The sequence below is a fragment of the Nycticebus coucang genome, chromosome 14, assembly GCF_027406575.1.
Source record: "Nycticebus coucang isolate mNycCou1 chromosome 14, mNycCou1.pri, whole genome shotgun sequence".
In the NCBI taxonomy this organism is placed as follows: Eukaryota; Metazoa; Chordata; class Mammalia; order Primates; family Lorisidae; genus Nycticebus; species Nycticebus coucang.
Window position 1 is genome coordinate 4108639 of NC_069793.1, and position 15977 is coordinate 4124615.

The following is a 15977-nucleotide window of genomic DNA, read 5'->3' on the forward strand; positions in this document are numbered from 1 at the left end:
GGTTACCACACTCAGCATTTGTGACAAGGAAGACAGGCCATAGTGAGAATCCAGCTTTGACCTTTATTCGAGACCAGATGGGTTGCCCCAGGACCCAGCTGCCAGCCCTAAGGCCAAGCAAGGCTGGAGACCCACAATCTGGCCTGCCATTGCCCTGAGCTGCAGCCACAGCCCCAGGATCCTGCTTGTAGCCACTGTGGATACAGGCAGGAATGAGCCCTGGGGGATTGGACACTGCTATTGATTCATTAAAAAAAAATACACCAAGGCTCCATGTTCCCCATGATGGGTGGGCCTGAGGGGCCAGTGTGACCCCCGCCCCCATGGCAGCAAGATTTCTGTACAATTGATCCATCATCTGGGGCAGAGGGGCAGCACATGAGGGCTATTTCTTGGCTTTGGCAGAATTGCGGGGTGGAGTGATGGGTCGTCCTCCAGGGTTCAGGCCACTGAACTGCCCATATTTCCCCTTGTTCTTGTCAGCGGGCTTGAGGATCTAGAAGAAACAAAGCCAGTTAGGCTCAAAGGGCTGAGCCACGGGGCCCACTGGCCACCTCCTTCCCCACACTCACCTGGAAGGAGCACATGAGAGTCTCATCTACACTCATCATGGCACCAGCATTGTCAAACTCGCCACAGTAGTTGGGAGCTGAGAAAAGTGTCACCAGCTGCCGCTTGGCAAAGAACTCATAGCCATCTTCTACTACCTGGGTGAGGATGGGAACAGTTAGTTCCACAAGTCCCAGCCTGCCCATTCCCCACCTGCTGTCCAGACCAGGGCCTCCAGCCTACCTGGTGTGCTCGGCAGATAAGGTCCAAGTCATGCTTGTGCAGGAACTTGGCCACCACCTCAGCTCCGAAGGTAAAGGAGACACCACGGTCATTCTCACCCCATCCCTGTACATCCTTGTCAGGGTCAGACCATAGCAAGTCACACAGCAGGCCCTGATCAGGCACATCCGTGGGCCGCATGATGCGCCGAATCTGCTCCATGGACTGCAGATCTGGGGATAGGCCTGTGGGGCACAGGCAGATCACTTCCTTAACAACCCTCAAAACAAGGACCCCTCCCCCAGGAAGCATTTGCCAGCCTCACCCTTCCCATCATCCTTTGGCGCCCCTCACCTGGGCTCCTGAGAGCCCAGGCAGACAGAAGTCCATCACTTTCCCCTTGGCTTATTCAAGTTCCCAACACAAGGACAAGGATGTCCTTGCCCTCAAGGAACATGGAGCTCCCTGAAGAAAGACAAATTCTATGTAGGGGAGTGAATGCCTTGATATGGAGGTGACTGCAGCCTGACACGGGAGACTTCCTGTTAGGGGTGGCATCCAAGAGACCCAAGGGAGAGCTGCTCCAGGCGATGGGGACACATCCCCCAGCTAATATCTTAAGTGGCCAGGCCTTCTCAGCATGTGTCCCAGAGATACCCTCACCTCCATGGCAGCAGAAGATCTTCTCGTCTACAATGGCTGCAATGGGCAGGCAGTTGAAACAGTCAGTGAAAGTTTTCCACAGTTTGATGTTGTAGCGTCTCTTACCTGCTCAGGGGAAGTAGCAGGTCATAAGGTCTGCCCATCCCTCCTGTACCAGCCTGGGTCTCTGGGCCTTCCAGGGCACTTGAGGCTATTCGAACAGCCACAAGAAGTCAGGCAAGATTCCCTACCAGACTTCCAGGAGTTAATTCTATAGCACTGGAGTCCACAGAAAGTCAAAGTTCCCATATGGATCAACCTCAGGTTTGGCACCCACCTCCACCCCATGAACAGGACCAGGCCAAGACAGAGTCTGGTTTGTCTCAGCTTCTGGACAGCAGGATACAGGCCACACAGGTATCCTGAGTGCTTAAGTAGCAAAGGTACTGGAGGGGAGTGTCACCAGGCAGGGTCCTGGGGGAATGTACTAAAACACAGGCAGCCCTCCAGTCAGCAACTATTCACCAGACTCCATGCCAGTGAGGAAGGGCAGGGCACAAACATGCACTGACCCAGGCTCTGTTCTCACAGAGCTCACAGTCCAGCAGGTATCTCAGATATTGGCATTGCTGTTGCAGGCCCCTGTGAGGGTCCCACTGAGGAGCAGGGAATGAAGTTCAGGACCTGGGCAGCTTCTGGACATTCAGACCACTCACATTCATCGTAGAAACCATAGATCCGGTTTATGCTGGCGCACTCATGGTTCCCACGGAGCAGGAAGAAATTCTCAGGGTACTTGATCTTATAGGCCAGCAGCAGGCAGATTGTCTCCAAGGATTGCTTGCCCCGGTCCACATAGTCCCCCAGGAAGAGGTAGTTGCTCTCCGGAGGGAAGCCCCCATACTCAAACAGCCGCAGGAGGTCATAGTACTGGCCATGGATGTCACCTGTGTCCCAGGGAACCAGGTAAGCTAGGCTCAGGGTCTAGACTTGAACCGAGCTAGGACTGGGCTCAAGGGAAGAGGAAACTGCGAACTTTGGGGGCCCAGTGCCACTTTCAGGAAGCCAAAGGGGCTTGGGCAGGGGCCTCACCACATATCTTTAGGGGTGCCTCCAGTTCCAAAAGAATGGGCTGGCTCAGGAAAATCTCCCGGGATTTGAGGCACAAACCACGGATCTCATTTTCTGTCAGCTGTACATTCTTTCCAGGTCGTGAGCCCTGCACTGGGGGTGGAATGGGATGTCAGGACCCTGGCCCCTCAGCAGAGTGGGCGTCGCGGTGACCCATGGGCACCTCTGAGGGCGCCTGGGCCTCCCGGCCTCTCCTTGTCTAGAGGCAGCTGTTGCTGCTGAGCCTCCCAGGACCTCCGCCTCAAGCCTTCTAGAAGACCCCGACTACCCTCAAGGCCTTTGGGAGGGACACCTGCCACCCAAAACCTAATCGCGCAGGACTCTAAGGGTGGGCTTCACAGGTTCCTCCCTCAACCCGAGGGCCAAGCCAACCAGTGCGCCCCGGCCCAGGAAAGGGGGCTGCTCTGGGTGTCGGAGCGGGTCCCAGACCTCTCAGGCGCGCCCGCGAATGGCGGTGGGAAGCTGTGGCCACGGGACCTCGCGGCGCGTCCCCGCCCAGCATAAGCTGGCCCCGGGAGGGGCAGACCCGTCCGCGCGCCACTTCCGGGCCGGGCAGGGGGCCAGGGCACGGCGGGCGCGGACCTTCCCCGCCCCGGCCAACCTTCCAGCAGGCGCCCGATGATAGAGTCCAGGTTGAGCTTCTCGCTGTCGGACATGGCGGCGCCGCCGCTCCGGCCCACCAGCTCCGGACTCCGCTCCTACCTCCCGCCCGCCAGCAGCCTCCTTCCGGCCTGACTCTCCTTCCGCCCGCCCCAGTCCGCCCCCGGCCCGCCGCCCCGCCTCCCCCGCCTCCCGGGCCCGTCCCTCCGCCCCGCCCTCTCCCCCCTGCGCTCTAGCGCCTCCGTTGGACGCGAAGTGCAGCGGCCGCGGTGGCCCGGAAGGCAGGGTATCTGGCGACAGGGCGGGGCTTAGCGCGTCGGGGCGGGGTTTGGGCGGGGCCGGTTGTCGGGTTCCGCCCTTTGAGAGTCTCCCGTCCCTGTTTTATGGGACCGGAAGTACTGTGTGAGTTGTTTTTCTCTTTCAAGCGCTGAACAGTCCTTCCCACCCCTAGGCTGGGTGGGATGGTTGTGTGACCTTATCAAATACCGTCTCCTCGAACACTATAAATTAAGTATTCGAAGTGCAGAAAGGGAAACTGAGGCTCAAAGATGGCAGTGTCTCGGGCGGCGCTTGTGGCTCAAAGGAGTAGGGCGCCGGCCCCATATGCCAGAGGTGGCTGGTTCAAACCTAGCCCTGGCCAAAAACTGCAAAAAAAAAAAGATAACAATGTCTGATCAAAACCAGAGCGTCACATTCCCGGAGGACCTCTTTTTCCTGGGCGTCTGACTCTCAGGTGGCAGAATGCATTCTGGTTCACACTGCCTTGGGGTATGCTAAATTAATATTTTCTTATAAGACCCATAATTACCTTTTTTATTTTTGAGATAGAGTCTCACTATGTCGCCATCGGTAGAGTGCTGTGGCATCACAGCTCACAGCAAACTCGAATTCTTGGGCTTAAGCAAGTCTCTTGCCTCAGCTTCCCTAGTAGCTGGGACAACAGGTGCTGGCCATAACACCTGGCCATTTTTTTGTTGCAGCTGTCATTGTTGTTTTAGCTGGTCCTGGCTGGTTCGAACCCGCCAGCCTTGGTGTGTGTGGCCGGCACCCTACCTACTGAGCTATGGAGGCAGCCCTGTAATTACCTTTTGAGTAACACAATAATATTGCGTTGCATGCATGTTAAAAGTGTGACTTTGCAAAGAGGGAAGATTAAATAAACCATAATTTTTTTTTTTTTTTTTTGAGACAGAGTCTCATTCTATCACCCTCGGTAGAGTTCTGTAGTCTTATAGCTCGCAGCAACCTCACACTCTTGGGCTCAAGTAATCTTCTTGCCTCAGCCTCCCAAGTAGGTGGGACTTCAGGTACCCACCACAACACCTAGCTATTTTACAGACCGGGGTGGTCTCCAACCCGGTCTCTCTGACTCAGGCTGGTCTCCAACCTGTGAGTTCAGGCAATCCACCTGTCTTGGCCTCCCAGAGTTCTGGTATTACAGGTGTGAGCCAAAGCACCCTGCCTAAACCAAAATTCTTTTTTTTTTTTTTTGGCCGGGGCTGGGTTTGAACCCGCCACCTCCGGCATATGGGACCGGGGCCCTACCCGCTGAGCCACAGGCACCGCCCTAAACCAAAATTCTTATAGAAACACTGAGTTGCATGCTTTAACATGCCAGTATCTTCAAAGCTGAAGGTGGTCTGGCCTCTCTACATCTGGCAGGCTGTGGTACCATTACACCCAGCACAGGACCTTAAGCCACCAGACACCCAGCCCATGGGGAGGGTAGGAGGAGCCCATGGCTCAGGGGCACTGGGGCAGGCAGGAAGAGCCTCAGAGAGGAAGGGGTGAGCTTCCCCCCCCACCGGCTTGGGAGGGGCCCCCAGTGGGTTGCTGATGCTGCGTGTAAGGAGGAAGTGAGAGGAGGAGGTGAGGTGCAGCAGAGAGGTGAGCTGGGTTGGTGGGGACAGGGGCTGGGCCTGGGCTTTCTGTCACTACGGGGCCTCACTCTCCACCCCAATAAAAGAGGAGACACAGAGGGGTGGATAAAATATCCTGAAGCCTGCCCATCCAACCCACAGCCAGGCCTGGGGCTGGGAACTGGCTGAATGGGAGCCCAGGCCCCAGCTGGCTAGGAGCAACCCCTCTCATTGGTTTTCCCCACATTTCTCAGCCTGTGGCTTCCAAGGTGTGGGCACCATGGCCCAAGCCCTGGGGGAGGACCTCATGCAGACTTCTGAGCTACAGGATGACTCCAGCTCTTTGGGGTCTGACTCAGAGCTGAGTGGGCCTGGCCCGTATCGCCAGGCTGATCGCTATGGCTTCATTGGGGGCAGCTCAACAGAGTCAGGGTAAGTGGGGTAGGGGTGTGGAGGGCAGGGTGCTGGGCCTGAGGTTGGGGTCAGAGAGCTGAACTGGAGTGAGGCCCAACTTTGGGGATCTGGGAGGGTGTGGCAGTAGGGACTGAGCTGGGGACTCAGCCACTATCACCTTCCTTAGGTTCTGGGTAGCATCTTAAGTTGGAAGGGCTGGGGGTATCCCTGTCTGTCTCTGCCCCAAACCTCCAAGGGCTTGCATACACCCCTGGGGCTTGACATCCTTTCCCTTTTAATTTTGTGTCCAGGAATCCCAGATCCAAATCATAGAACCCATACTTCCTTCCCTATGCTCCTCAAAGTAAAGACAGGAGTTTGCCCTAGGTCACACAGCAAAACCCAACTCCAACTCAGGGCTCCTGACGTCCAGTCCAGGATTCTGTCCAATAAGCTTCACCTAAGAATTTTCTGTGTCCTTGTCCTGGCTGATAGCTCTCCAACCCCTCCCCAAACACACATTCACTCACCCCTTCAGTCCCTCCTGCCCACATGGGAGCCACATCCTTTCCTGTCCCCATGACAACCACTGGCAACTCCTGGGTCACAGGTCACTCCCTAGAGCTCCTGGGAGATCCCGGGGGCCAGGAAATGGGCTCACCTGGGTGCATAGAGGGTGGCAGGTATGGGCTCTAGGTAACAACTGGCTGCCCAGCACCAGGATATGTGTGCCATGTGCCACCAGGCCGGGCTACCCCGCTGCAGACCTGATCCGCCAACGAGAGATGAAGTGGGTAGAGATGACCTCACACTGGGAAAAAACTATGTCCCGGCGGTACAAGAAGGTGAGGGGGAGAGAAGCCCCACCCAGACTTTCTTGGTTCATACTCTTCTGCCAGGCCTGAACCATGGCAGAATGTACCCATCCTATGTCCCAGCACCTCCTGCCTTTGCTCTCTGCAACCCAGAGTGGCCCCTGCCCAGGGCTAAGTTGTGCATGGGGCCTGCCTACGGGGACAAGTGGGACTTGCTTAATGGAGCTCCTCCCCCTCCCCCACAGGTAAAGATGCAGTGTCGGAAAGGCATCCCCTCAGCCCTGCGGGCCCGGTGCTGGCCTCTGTTGTGTGGGGCCCATGTGTGTCAGAAGAACAGCCCTGGCACCTACCAGGTGAGAGAATGGGCAGGAAACCCACCTCCCTTTCCCAGAACCTCTCACCACACTGAGCCCTCACACCCACAGGAGCTAGCAGAGGCCCCAGGAGACCCACAGTGGATGGAGACCATTGGCAGGGACCTGCATCGTCAATTCCCTCTGCATGAAATGTTTGTGTCACCCCAGGGCCACGGGTACGAAGCCAGTGATGGCCAGTGACCCCTAGCCCCACAAGCCCCAGGCATTTGGGCATAGTCTCGCTATGCTAGTATCACAGCCTTGCATCTCGGGATCCATCAAGTCCCAGAAAGGCTGAGGCCTGGGCAGAGGCAACCAGAGGGTAGGGAAGGGCTGCCTGGAGGACTGGCCCCTAATGGAGTCTTCTGGCACAGGCAGCAGGGTCTCCTGCAGGTACTCAAGGCCTACACCCTGTACCGACCGGAACAAGGCTACTGCCAGGCACAGGGTCCTGTGGCTGCTGTGCTACTCATGCACTTGCCCCCAGAGGTGAGTGATCAGGACCCTGCCCCTAGAAGCTGAGTCCCTGACCCCTGAACCCTAGAGCCCCAGTGATCCCAGCCCCAAGAACTCTGGTTTCAGGGACCTGGGATCTTTGACTCCCAGACCCAATCCTAGTGACCCAGGGCCTCGTGACTATCAACCTCAGTGACCTTAAAGCCTACTGATCATGACTCCCAGAGCCTGAGACCTTGACCTTGACCATTACCCCAATGATCCAGGAATCTGGATGTTCCTCCCCTTGACTCCATGACTCCTGATTCTGATCTCTCGGATTGTGATCTCTGACCCCAATGACCCCAGGAACTCAGGACTTAAACTTTGGGACCCTCAAAACTCTTGCCCAGGGCAGTGCCTGTGGCTCAAAGGAGTAGGGCGCTGGCCCCATGTACCGGAGGTGGTGGGTTCAAAGCCAGCCCCAGCCAAAAACTACAAAAAAAACAAAAACTCTTGCCCAGAGAGCCCCAGCCCTGTGACCCTCAAATTCAACACTCTGATCCCTGTGACTTCTGGTCCCTTAAGCTCATCAGCAGGCCCTAGGTTTTGGAAAGTGACCCCAGGCACTAAATAAGTTGGAGGGGCACTGAGGCCAGGCTCCTGGTGGTTCCCTGGTCAGTGCCCTTCTGTCCTGCTTTTGCCTCGTGGTCCCCTTTGTTGGGCACTACAGGCCTGTGCCCTGCCCCGCAGGAGGCCTTTTGGTGCCTGGTGCAGATCTGCGAGGTCTACCTCCCTGGCTACTATGGGCCCCACATGGTGAGCAGCTGGGGTGGAGGCTGGAGGAATGAAGGGAATGGACCCGGAATATGGGTGGGGGCTGGGGACTGGGATTCGGGGTGGCGGTGCCAGGTGGCACTGGCCCCTGGGCTTATGGACATGGCTACAGGAGGCCGTGCAGCTAGATGCTGAGGTGTTCATGGCCCTGCTGCGGCGGCTGCTCCCACGTGTGCACAAGCACCTGCAGCAGGTGGGCGTCGGACCCCTGCTTTACCTGCCTGAGTGGTTCCTGTGCCTCTTCGCCCGTTCCCTGCCCTTCCCCACGGTGCTGCGTGTCTGGGATGCCTTCCTCAGCGAGGGTGAGCAGGGCACTGGGGTGGGGGCCTGGGGCACACATGGTGGGGCTGTGCTCTGCGATGCCACTGCTAGTCCTGGCTCCTTGGGACCTTTGCCCCTCTGATTCAGGTGTGGTTCCTGCCCTGTGATGCACTGGGAGGACCAGTGATGCCTGGGGCAGGGCAGGGGGTCAGGGAGGCTTCCCTGGAGCTCCTGGGGTAGGAGCTGGGGATGTCATAACAGGGGAGGACTGAGCTCTGGGACTAGGCCGGGTTGGGCAGGTGATAGGAATTCCTCTAGAGCCCACAGGGGCTTGGCCCTGGTGACAGGGAACACCTGAGTCAACAAGACCTTCCTTCTAGCACAAGTGTGGATGGGAGGTGACAATAACCAAATTAACAAGATATTTATAGATTGTCATAGTGTCATGAAGAAAATAAAATGAGGGATATGACAGAGAGTATGAGGGGAGTGGCAGGAGGGGCCTTCTGGAGTTTTATTTATTTTGGTGGGGGGCTGCTCTTTGTAAAGCTGCCTGGGGCCTCGCAGGCAGGAGGGCTTGGGGAGGCAAAGCTTGAGAGGGGGACACTGGGGGGCAGGCCAAGAGCAGAAGGGGAGTCGGCTGACCCATGCTGGTCCCTGGGGCCCTGCCTCAACACCTCCCATCTGTTCTCTCTGTGATGCCCGAGGTTGCACCTGACAGAACCTGAGCACCTGCTGTGTGCCCACTGGCTTCAGGTCCCCCCACGGGGTAGGTGCACTAGCTGGCTTAGAGCTGGGGTCACAGGCATTCAAGTGGCCATCCATGGGTCATCTCCCCTCCAGTCTCAGACCTTGAGGGCAGGGCTGGATAGACCTGGGTGGAGTCTGATCAACTCCACCTGAGGACCAGCCCTGCTCCAGCTCCCTTTAATAACTACAAGGACATCAGTAGTAGTGATTGTCCCTTCACAAGTCTCAGCTGTCACTAGGCCTCCCTGGTCTCCTAGCTGTTTTCTCTTAGCAGATCCGAGGCTGCCAGGAAGGGATTTTGAGGCGCCAGGACTGGCTCAAGGTCACACTGTGGGGAATGTACACACACATAAGAACTGTGCTTTTGGCTTAGGGGTGAAAAACTCTGCCTAGAATCTTTCTACAATCAAAATGTCACAGTTACAATGAAAAGGTCTTAAGGAGCACGCTCCTGACCTTTCCTTGTGGAGACAAGGGAGCTAAGGCCCAGAGGAGTCTGTGGCTGTGCCCCACAGAGTGCAATCCCACCTTCCAGCCTCAGGCTGGGGGAGGGAGCAGAGCTGCAGGCAATGGCGGGAGTATGGCTGAGGGCATGTTCAGGTGTGGAACTGAGGGCAGGACTGGCCTCCCAGTGAGTGAGCCTCCCCTGCAGGTGTCAAGGTGCTGTTCCGTGTGGGGCTGACGCTGGTGCGCCTCGCACTGGGCACTGCAGAGCAGCGCAGGGCCTGCCCAGGGCTCCTGGAGACGCTTGGCGCCCTTCGAGCCATCCCCCCTGCCCAGCTGCAGGAGGAGGTCTTCATATCTCAGGTGGGTGCCCCCATCTGCCCTCTGCAATGGCCCACCCCAGAGCTGGAAGCCAAGTGAGAACTGGGGCTCAGTTCCTGTCCTCTGAGCTGCAGAGAGCACGAAACTCCCGGCCTCAGGTGACTTTCTGTGGCTCCCTCAGCAAGGCTGTCAGCCCCTCAGCCACTTCCTGGGGCTGCATACTGCCCGCCCATGGGGACTTCATGGTTTCCTGCCCTGCCCTCCCGCAAACTCAGCACCAACTGTTCCCCACAGGTGCACAGTGTGGCCCTGTCTGAGCGGGACCTGCAGCAGGAGATCAGGGCCCAGCTGGCCCAGCTGCCCAAGTCAGCACCTGGGCCACCCCCTCAGCCACAGGCCCGCCTTTCTGGGGCACAAGCCATCTTTGAGGCCCAGCAGCTGGCTGGGGCGCGAAGGGGTGCCAAGCCCGAGGTGCCCCGTATTGTGGTGCAGCCCCCGGAGGAGCCCAGACCCCCACGTCGCAAACCCCAGACTCGTGGCAAGACTTTCCATGGGCTCCTGACTCGGGCCCGGGGCCCCCCTCTTGAAGGCCCCCCCAGGTCCCATCGAGGCTCTGCCTCCTTCCTGGACACCCGCTTCTGAGGCTTCTACTCTGAGGGTACCATGGATTCAGCATCCCCCAATCTTGATCAGGTGAATGGCTGATGTCAGCCCTGCAAACAGGCACTGCACTTTACTGCTGAGGTCTGGGGACTAAGCTCCCTTCCCAGCAAGTCCAGGCAGTGGGGGAGGGGAGTCCCCCAATGTTACAGACTGTGTCAGGCACAAAGATGAAGGGAGATCAGAGTAGGGCTTGTGGGGACCCAAGCCAGACACCTGCCCATGGAGCCTCCCTGGTGCCAGGACCCTTGCAGACATCAAAGCCAGCACTGAAGGAGTGGGATGGAGAGGCGGCTGGGTGGGCTGCCAGCCTCCAAAGAGCTTCTGGAATAAAGTCTGACCGAGCAGATGCCTGGATTGAGTGGATCAAATGCCCTCCACCGCCATCCTGGATATGCACCTCTTCCCTACTTCTGACCCACCCCCTCCCAGTCCTGGTCCCACCCTAGGGACACACCCAGGCTGCCCTCTAGCTGCTGGGGACAGTGTTTACCTGACACAGGAGCCCAGTACACACGGCCTGCCCAACCTTTGGGGCAGGTGAGGCTCTGCGCCAATGGGAGGGGGGTTCCCTAGTGGATGCTGGGCCCATTCACCCTTGCTGCCCTGCCCCCAGGCTGGTTCAGGAGTCCCCAGGGTGGGGACTCTAATCCAAGTCCCCCCCCATGGTCCTGATCACATCTGTCAAAGGGAGCCAGGCAACAACAAAGGCCTAGTGTCCCCAGGACAAAGGAGAAAGGTCCTGCTGGCCCTTGCCTTCCCTAATCCCTGGACGCACCCCCTTGGGACCGCCACCATGGAAACCTCCTCCCACACTCACTAATTGCCCTCGTGGGTGCCTGGGACATGAGCCATCGCCAGGGCAACAGGGCTGGTTCCAATGCAGGCTGTGTCCCTGCAGTGCCCCTCTCCAGGGGCCCCTCTCCTCCCTTCCCAGCAGCTCTGCATCCCTGAGGGAGAGGACCGTGGCAGGGAGCTCTGACAGCAGCCTCTGGGGACCCCCACCTCAGTGGTGGACCATGAGGTTGGGTTTCAATCTGCACATCCCAGTGACTGTGCTGGACATTGCCATGGCCATCTGTTAGAGCCTGGATTTGTAATGTTCTAGCAACAGGGCCATAGGCTGCAGAAATGTACTCATTCTACGTATGTTCATGTGGCACCTACTGTGTGCCTGGTCAGGCCCTGGGTCCAGGGCAGACATGTCCCAATCCCAAGGAGATGGATCACCTGGAGGAGGGAATCATGGGATCCATCTCCCCCTTTAGGTCCCTGGTGGGGGGGAGAAATTGAGGCTCAAGAGGGGAGGGAACTTGACAAAGCTCACTGTCTGTGGCAGACCAAGGCTCGCCCCTGCCCCCACTGACAGCCCATGAATTGGCTCCCCCAGTGGCACCCCCTCATCCTGCCCTCCTCGGGGTGCTCTCTCCTACTCCTACCAATTCTGCACCAGCCTGAGTGTGGGGCAGCGGGTGAGCTCCTGTGGGTTAAAGAAAGCTTCTTGCGTCTTCTCCTGCCAACACCCTCACTGCAGGTGCCCCTGACAGCCCATTAGATTGATGGAGGCTCAGTGAGGCCAAGTGCCCGCCTGAAAACACAATGAAAGGCAGAGCTCTGTGCCTTCTAGACAAGGCCTTGGCTTAGAGGAGGAGTCTGATGACACTGTGGCAGGTAGGGTGGCCAGGGGACTTGCTCTGGGGTGCCCTCGGAAGCTTCTTGCCCTCCACAGTTGAGCTCTTCTCCTGAGAGAATAGAAGAGAAAGAACGCAGCAGCTTTAGCCCTGGGCCTAAAATCTGTCCCCACCCTGAGACAAGGTGGGGCACAGTGTCAGTGGCTCACCCTGCAGACAGACTCCAGCAAGGGCCCTCCAGTGAATGGGGGCTGGATGACTGCCTTTCCTACCCAGGGAAGTATATTTTTAACAGCTCTTCTGCAGGTTCTGTCACCAACCGTCTACACAGCAGTCTGAATTAACAGGCCAGACAAAAAGATGACAAGTCCCCTCCACAAACTTTCATGCACACATTCTCACAGGTCCTCTGCTGCTGGGCTGTGCCAGCCCCCACAGCATCTTTGGACAGTTGGAAAAGATACCCCTCTTCAAAGTGCAGGGTGTGGCAGAAAAGGGAGTGAACTTTCACCAGGTGCCTTTGTGCAGTGAGCCACCCACAAAACCATACTCAGTGGACCCAGAAGCTTCCTACAAACCTGCCTGGAAAGAGATGCAGAAAAGGGATGTAATACATGCACATATGCTTGGTGTGTGGGACCGAGGCTGGGCTAGCACCGGAAACGTCTGTCGGTCTGAATGAGAGTGAGAGGTGCAGAGAGGACACAAGCACACAAGGCATGGCAGAGCGTGCGGATTCCCACGTGGGGTCAGGGAGCACCCATAGTCTCCAGTGCATCGGGTGCCCAGCCAGGGTGGACCGGGAGTAGGCACAGACCCAGCACATTGCTCTCTGTGCGGATACATGAGCATTCTGGCTGAGAGAGGACCCAGCTCTGACTCTTACCACCTGTGTGATCTTGGGCAAGTCATACCACACCTCTGAGCCTCATTTTCCTCGTGTAAAAGGCAAAGAATTGTAACTGCTGTCACCTAGAGTTTGAGTGGTAAGTGAGGCTGGGCATACAGCTTCCCAGTGCATGGGACAAAAGGCGAGAGACAAGTGTACACTTGGTTCATTCCTGGAGTCCCAGTAACTCAGGAGTCTGAGGTGAGTGGATTACTTGATACCAGGAGTTCAAGACCAAGCTTGAGAAACATGGCAAAACCCTACCTCAGAAAGAAAAAGGAAGAAACACACTTGCTGGTACAACTAGTGCGTACTCACCTACTGTCCAGTACTCCTGCCCACCAAGCCTGGACTAGTTTGCACTGTAGTCCCTATTTAAAGATGAGAAAAGGTGAGGCTGGGCATGGTGGCTCACACCTGTAATCCCAGTACTTGGGAGGCTAAGGCAGGTGAATTGTTAGAGCTCATGGGTTCCAGACTGCCTGAGCCAGAGTGAGACCCCGTCCCTAAAAACTAGCCAGGCGTTGTGGCGGTTGCCTGTAGTCCCAGCTACTCGGGAGGCTGAGACTCCCGAGGATCACTTGAACCCAAGATTTTGAGGTTGCTGTGAGCTAAGATGCCACTGCACTCTACCAAGGGTGACCAAGTGAGACTGTCTCCAAAAAAAAAATTAATTAATTAAAGATAAATTAAGTTGAGAAAAGTGCCAGATGTGGTGGCTCATGCCTATAATCCCAGCACTCTGGGAGGCTGAGGCGAGTAGATCGCTTGAGCTCAGGAGTTCGAGGCCAACCTGAGCCAGAGTGAGACCTGGTCTCTAAAAAATAGCCAGGCGTTGTGATGGGCACCCGTAGTCCTGATAGGCTTAGTGAGCCTAGGCTAAGACAAAAAGGTGCCAGGACTAGGCTATAATGGAAAAATACGAGTTAACTCCTGACAAATTTCCGGACTGCAAGCTTTAAGAAAAAGAAATGAAATAAGTCTAGTTCACCCCCAAGTTAAATGAAAAAGAACTAATTGATTTCTTGTTTCTAGTTCATTCCCAGTTTCTTGTTTGGCTAACTCCCTGGGAAATAAACCAGGAAGTACTAACTGTCCCGGACTGATCTTTAAACTATACCAGGTAGAGAAATTACTGAAACTAAGATGTATGGAGAGAAAGTACTGAAAACAAAAATGTATGCCATATGGCTAACTAACCACAAAATTCTGCTTCTGTACAATGCTTGCTGCTACCCCACCCAAATGCACCTGGACAGCCTGCGTGCCAACCAGGATGCAGACCAAGCCTTAAAAACTCGACTCCTGGGCAGTGCCTGTGGCTCAGTGGGTTAAGGTGTTGGCCCCATATACTGAGGGTGGTGGGTTCTAACCCAGCCCCCGTCAATCTGCAACAAAAAAATAGCTGGGTGTTGTGGCAGGTGCCTGTAGTCCCAGCTACTCAGGAGGCTGAGGCAAGAGAATCGCCTAAGCCCAAGGATTTGGAGGTTGCTGTGAGCTGTGACACCATGGTACTCTACCGAAGGTTAATAAATGAGACTCTGTCTCAAAAAAACAAAAAACAAAAAAACAAATAAAACAGACTCCTTAAGCACTCAGGGCTGCTCTCAGAAACCCCATGTTGGGACACTCAGGTAGTCGCCAGCAGGCTCTTCAATAAAAGAACTCTGCTGTAAATTTGGCTTGTTTGGCAGTGTACTTTGTGGAACTCCTGGGCACAACAGTCCCAGCTACTTGAGAGGCTGAGGCAAGAGAATCGCTTGAGCCCAAGAGTTAAAGGTTGCTGTGAGCTATGACGCCAGTGCACTCTATGGGGGAAGAGGGGGGCTGGACAAAGTGAGACTCTGTCTCCAAAATAAATAAATAGGCCAGGAGAGGTGGCTCACGCCTGTAATCCTAGCACTCTGGGAGGCCAAGGCAGGTGGATTGCCTGAACTCATGAGTTTGAGACCAGCCTGAGCAAGAGAGAGACCCCCCCCCTCCAACGTCTCTAAAATAGCTGGATGTTGTGATGGGTGCCTGTAGTCCCAGCTTCTTGGGAGGCTGAGGCAAGAGAATCACTTGAACCCAAGAGTTTAAGGTTGCTGTGAGCTGTGATGCTACAGCACTCTACCGAGGGCAACAAAGTGAAACTCTGTCTCAAAAACAAACAAACAAATAAATAAATAAAGAGAAAACTCAATCCCCAGAGGCTGTGTAGCTCATTAAATGTCAAACAAAGCTCATGCTTTGGGTGACAGCCATGCCCACCCTGCTCCATAGTGGGATCACGTGGGAGCTCAGGCCACCCATGCAGCAAGGAAGAGGATCTTCTCTGGTGTCAGTGCTGCATTCTAGGAGCCCTGGCAGGGAGAGCTTTATGTGGACCTGGAGGCTGTGTGGAGAATGTGAGCTGGGAGACCTTGGATAGGTCACTTCCCCTCTGAACCCCGCCAATGGTAGACAGGGATGGATCCTCATAGACTATTCTGTCCATAGTTGCAGAAAGGACCCAAAAGCTGCCACCTCTGTCCCCCCCACAGGTGCCATCAGCCCCTCCTCAGTGCTCTCCTCCAGGCCAGGGTGCTCTCAAGGACAGCAGGGCAGGAAGCATCTGCAACTCCAGGACAAGGAGGGTGTCTGTGTGGACTGAAAGGAGGAGAAATGCTGACAACAGACTACCTGTGCCCGGTACAGCACCCTGGGCTAACCCACAGCACAGGCTTATGGGAAAGGAACAAGCCCTATTTCAAGCAGTAGGAAAGGAGCTTCAGATCAGAGAGGGGAGGTGCCCAGTTTCCCCGACTGGTGTGATATACTCCAGGAGAGGGTATGAATTTCTGGGGTTGAGTTTGTGGCTGTGATCCAGGTCCCTCGGGATGTGCTTCTATAGGTGTTTGGGTGTCCTGGGGAAATCTTATCTCCAACCAGCTGGCCTGGTTGTTGATGGGCATAGTGGGTCTCAGACACCCCTCCCCGTGTGCAGACCCACCGGCCAGGAGAGGTGAGGCAGGGACCCCATAGATATCCAGACACCCTGGAGAGTGTGCAATAGGGCATAACACTCCCTAGCTGGGACACACACTCCTCCCTGGCCTGTGTGTACAGGATGGAGGGGCCCATCCAAGAGGGGGCTCAGGGCTGTGTGCCCCAGCCTGCTCTCCCAGCCCCACAGTGGCCCTGATACCAGTCTCTGGCTGCTC

General features: G+C 56.2%; 2 protein-coding genes across 5 annotated transcripts; one reads left to right on the plus strand and one right to left on the minus strand.

Moving 5' to 3' along the window:
• Nucleotides 1-43: 43 nt before the first annotated feature.
• Nucleotides 44-3344, minus strand: PPP1CA (protein phosphatase 1 catalytic subunit alpha). Its single transcript, XM_053561473.1, has 7 exons — nucleotides 3146-3344; nucleotides 2506-2637; nucleotides 2130-2360; nucleotides 1435-1539; nucleotides 793-1016; nucleotides 573-707; nucleotides 44-496 (listed from the first exon to the last, which is right to left on the minus strand). The coding sequence occupies exons 1-7, from the start codon at nucleotides 3198-3200 to the stop codon at nucleotides 386-388; spliced, it is 993 nt and encodes a 330-aa protein (XP_053417448.1). The 5' UTR covers nucleotides 3201-3344; the 3' UTR covers nucleotides 44-385.
• A 184-nt stretch (nucleotides 3345-3528) lies between these two features.
• Nucleotides 3529-10617, plus strand: TBC1D10C (TBC1 domain family member 10C). Of its 4 annotated transcripts, XM_053561470.1 has the most exons (10): nucleotides 3529-3546; nucleotides 5258-5435; nucleotides 6142-6241; nucleotides 6457-6564; nucleotides 6637-6743; nucleotides 6942-7056; nucleotides 7756-7821; nucleotides 7952-8141; nucleotides 9503-9657; nucleotides 9910-10617. In XM_053561470.1, the coding sequence occupies exons 2-10, from the start codon at nucleotides 5284-5286 to the stop codon at nucleotides 10255-10257; spliced, it is 1341 nt and encodes a 446-aa protein (XP_053417445.1). In that variant the 5' UTR covers nucleotides 3529-3546; nucleotides 5258-5283; the 3' UTR covers nucleotides 10258-10617. The 4 variants fall into 4 exon arrangements, with proteins under 4 accessions (XP_053417445.1, XP_053417442.1, XP_053417444.1 ...); XM_053561467.1 differs by having other exon boundaries at nucleotides 6457-6743; XM_053561469.1 differs by lacking the exon at nucleotides 3529-3546 and adding an exon at nucleotides 5000-5031 and having other exon boundaries at nucleotides 6457-6743.
• Nucleotides 10618-15977: the final 5360 nt, after the last annotated feature.

Excerpts from the sequence above, each read along its gene's own strand:
- TBC1D10C (XM_053561467.1), top strand. The coding sequence starts at position 5,284 with ATGGCCCAAGCCCTGGGGGAGGACCTCATGCAGACTTCTGAGCTACAG. Across the intron at positions 6,744-6,941 it reads GTGTCACCCCAGGGCCACGG|GCAGCAGGGTCTCCTGCAGG; the intron begins GTACGAAGCCAG and ends CTTCTGGCACAG. Across the intron at positions 9,658-9,909 it reads AGGAGGTCTTCATATCTCAG|GTGCACAGTGTGGCCCTGTC; the intron begins GTGGGTGCCCCC and ends TGTTCCCCACAG.
- PPP1CA (XM_053561473.1), bottom strand. The coding sequence starts at position 3,200 with ATGTCCGACAGCGAGAAGCTCAACCTGGACTCTATCATCGGGCGCCTG. Across the intron at positions 2,361-2,505 it reads GGCACCCCTAAAGATATGTG|GTGACATCCATGGCCAGTAC; the intron begins GTGAGGCCCCTG and ends CCTGGGACACAG. Across the intron at positions 497-572 it reads CTCTCATGTGCTCCTTCCAG|ATCCTCAAGCCCGCTGACAA; the intron begins GTGAGTGTGGGG and ends TGTTTCTTCTAG.